This window comes from Nicotiana tomentosiformis, chromosome 9 (genome assembly GCF_000390325.3).
Source record: "Nicotiana tomentosiformis chromosome 9, ASM39032v3, whole genome shotgun sequence".
Taxonomy (NCBI): domain Eukaryota; kingdom Viridiplantae; phylum Streptophyta; class Magnoliopsida; order Solanales; family Solanaceae; genus Nicotiana; species Nicotiana tomentosiformis.
This window is the reverse complement of record NC_090820.1, coordinates 43,162,856-43,166,055: the sequence shown is the minus strand read 5'-3', so window position 1 is coordinate 43,166,055 and position 3,200 is coordinate 43,162,856. Positions and strand designations below refer to the sequence as shown.

At 43.1% G+C, this 3,200-nt stretch overlaps 1 protein-coding gene across 1 annotated transcript; it reads right to left on the bottom strand.

The window, feature by feature from the left end:
• Positions 1 to 886: 886 nt before the first annotated feature.
• Positions 887 to 2,049, bottom strand: LOC138898679 (uncharacterized). Its single transcript, XM_070184760.1, has 2 exons — positions 1,327 to 2,049; positions 887 to 1,219 (listed from the first exon to the last, which is right to left on the bottom strand). The coding sequence occupies exons 1-2, from the start codon at positions 2,047 to 2,049 to the stop codon at positions 887 to 889; spliced, it is 1,056 nt and encodes a 351-aa protein (XP_070040861.1).
• Positions 2,050 to 3,200: the final 1,151 nt, after the last annotated feature.

Here is a 3,200-nt window from a genome sequence, read left to right as displayed (position 1 = left end):
CTGTTGGCGAAAGCCTAAACATACATAGCTAACGACCTTTCCCAAGCTGGAATAAAATCAAGACTCCATATGATCTCTGCCTTTCTACTCAAGGCGTCGTCCACCATATTGGCCTTTCCCGAATGATAAATATGGTGATATCATAGTCTTTTAGTAATTTTATCCACCTCAATTGCCTCAAGTTCAAATCCTTTTGCTTGAATAGGTGTTGAAGACTCCGGTGATCTGTTTACACATCACAAAACACGCCATAAAGATAATGCCTCCAAATCTAAGTAGGTGTACAATAGTTGCTAACTCCAAATCATGCACCGGGTAGTTGTTCTCATGGGGCTTCAACTGATGCGAAGCATAGGCAATCACCCTACCATCCTGCATTAACATACATCCAATGCCAACCCACGAAGCATCATAGTAGATTGTATATGAACCCAATCCTAAAGGCAAAACCAGAATTGGAGTCGTTGTCAAGGCAGTCTTGAGCTTATGAAAGCTTTCTCCCACTCGTTAGACCACCTGAATGGGGTACCCTTCTGAGTCAACTTAGTTAGCGGGCCTGTAATAGATGAATCCCCCCCCCCCACAAAATGACGATAATACCAAGCCATACTTAGGAAACTCCTTATCTCAGTCGCGGTAGAAGGTCTGAGCCAACTGTAAACTGCCTCAATCTTCTTCAAATCCACCTTAATCCCATCACAAGACACCATGTGACCCAAGAATGCCACTTAGTCTAACCACAATTCGCACTTGGAGAACATAGAATATAACTTCTTCACCCTCAAAGTCTGGAGCATGATCCCAAATGCTGCTCATACCCCTCCCGGGTGCGAGAATACACCAATACGTCATTAATGAACACAATAATGAAGGAATCTAGATAAGGCTAAAACACGATGTTCATGAAATTCATGAAAGCTTCCGGGGAATTTGTTAGCCCAAAAGACATCAACGAGAAAATATAATGCTCATAACATGTCCTAAAATCCCTCTTAGGAATGTTCGAATCCCTGATCTTCAACTGATGGTACTCCGATATTAAGTCAATCTTCAAGAATGCCCTAGCACTCTGAAGTTGATCAAATACATCATCAATCGGTGGTAGTGGATACTTGTTCTTGATAGTAACCTTGTTTAATTTCCTATAGTCAATGTACATTCTCTTGGAACCGTCTTCTTCTAAAATAGAACCGGAGAACCCCAAGGTGAAACACTCGTTCTGATGAAACCTTTATCTAACAATTCTTACAATTGTTACTTTAATTCCTTTAACTCAACTAAAGACATGTGGTACGGTTGAATAGAAATAGATTGAGTCCCCGATACCAAATCAATACCAAAATCTATATCCCTATTGGGTGGCATGCTCGGTAGGTCTGCAGGGAACGCATCTAAAAACTCCCTCACCACGAGGAATGAATAAACCTTGGGAGTATCAGAAATCACATCTCTAACAAAGGTTAAGTACGCCAAGCACCCCTTCTCAAACATCAGTTGAGCCTTCGAGAAAGAAACCACCTTACTAGTAACACGATGTAGGGAACCTCTCCACTCCAACCTCGGCAATCCCGTCACATCCAGCGTCACAGTCTTAGCGTGATAATCAAGAATAGATTGATCTGGTGATAACCAGTTCATGCCCAAAATCATATCAAAATCCACTATTTTAAGTAACATAAGGTCAACCCTAGTCTCACAGCTCCTAATAGTGACCAAACAAAAACGATAAACACGATCTACCATAATAGAATCCCTAATAGGTGTAGACACACAAATAGGAGTATCTAGAGAATCACGAGACATATCCAAATATGAAGCAAAGTAGGATAACACATATGCATAAGTAGATCTGGGATCAAATAAAATTGATGCATCGCTATGACATACTAGAATAATAGCTGTAATGATTGCATCTGATGCAACTACCTCAGTTCTACTAGGGAAATCATAACCACGGGTCTGGCCTCCTCCTCTAGGACATTCAGTACCCGTCTGTACTTCACCTTTAGCTGGATGTGCAGGTGGAGTAGAAATTGGAGCGGGAACCATAGCTTGAGTACCCTGCTGAGGTTTACCCCTCTAAAATCTGGGATGATCTCTCACAATGTGCCTAGTATCAACTCAAAACAACCTTTCCACGGGCGTGGCTACTCGTACTGAGTCTACCCCGAATGACTGGAATAACCATTGTAGGGACCCTGTGCAGAAGGTGCACTAAAAGATGGTTGTCTGGTACGAATGCTCTAAGACCCATGACTAGTTGGAGCACTATGGGAAACCCAAAGTGCAGACTAAACTGGTAGACTAATATGACCTCTATCATGATGGACCTTGCCCCCAAAGTAAAAGCCACCAAATCCTCCAAAACCATGAGACTTATTAGCCTCCCTATTCTCCCTCCCCTGCCCGCATATACGCTCTACCACTAGATGAAATGCAATCTCAGTCTCCAACTCTAGTGCTTTCCTAAATCGGACATTGTTGACGAGTCCATCAATTAAAATATGATATATGTGTCTATCAGTGGAAACCAAGGACGATTCATGATGAGATAACTCTGTAAACCTTATAGTATACCTAGACACAGTCACACTCCCCTGACACAACTGCTCAAACTTGCTGTGCAACTTGTCCCTACGGGTCTATGGAATAAACTACCTCAAGAAAAGATCAGAGAACTGGGACCAAGTAAGTGGTGTTCTTCCAGCTGGTCTACTTGCCTCATAAGTCTACCACCATATGTATGTTGACCCCGTCAACTTAAAAGTGGTAAGTCGGTCCCACTCGACTCCAAAAATCCCATAGTACTCAAAATGCAGTGACACTAATCCAAGAAGCCTTGTGGATCCTTAGAAGCCCCTCCACTGAATTGGGGAGGATGAAACTTTTGAAACCTCTCCAAACTCCTTTGTCCCTCAGCCAACACAACTGGTCGTACCTTGGGCTAAACTGCATATTGCACCAGTACAATACTCGGTGTTTGATAAGCATGAGTTGATTGCTCCGGCGTACGGGCGGCAGGAGTCTAAGCTCCTCCCCCAGCCTGTGAAGTAGCTTGTGCGACTGGAATCAATCCATCCTGGTTCAAACTCCCAAACTTACTCATAAAGTGTGTCAAGGTCTACTGGAGCCCCATTATAGAAATAGGCTGCGCAAGTGCATGATCAACATGCTTGGGATCCTGATCCTCCACTAGAGCT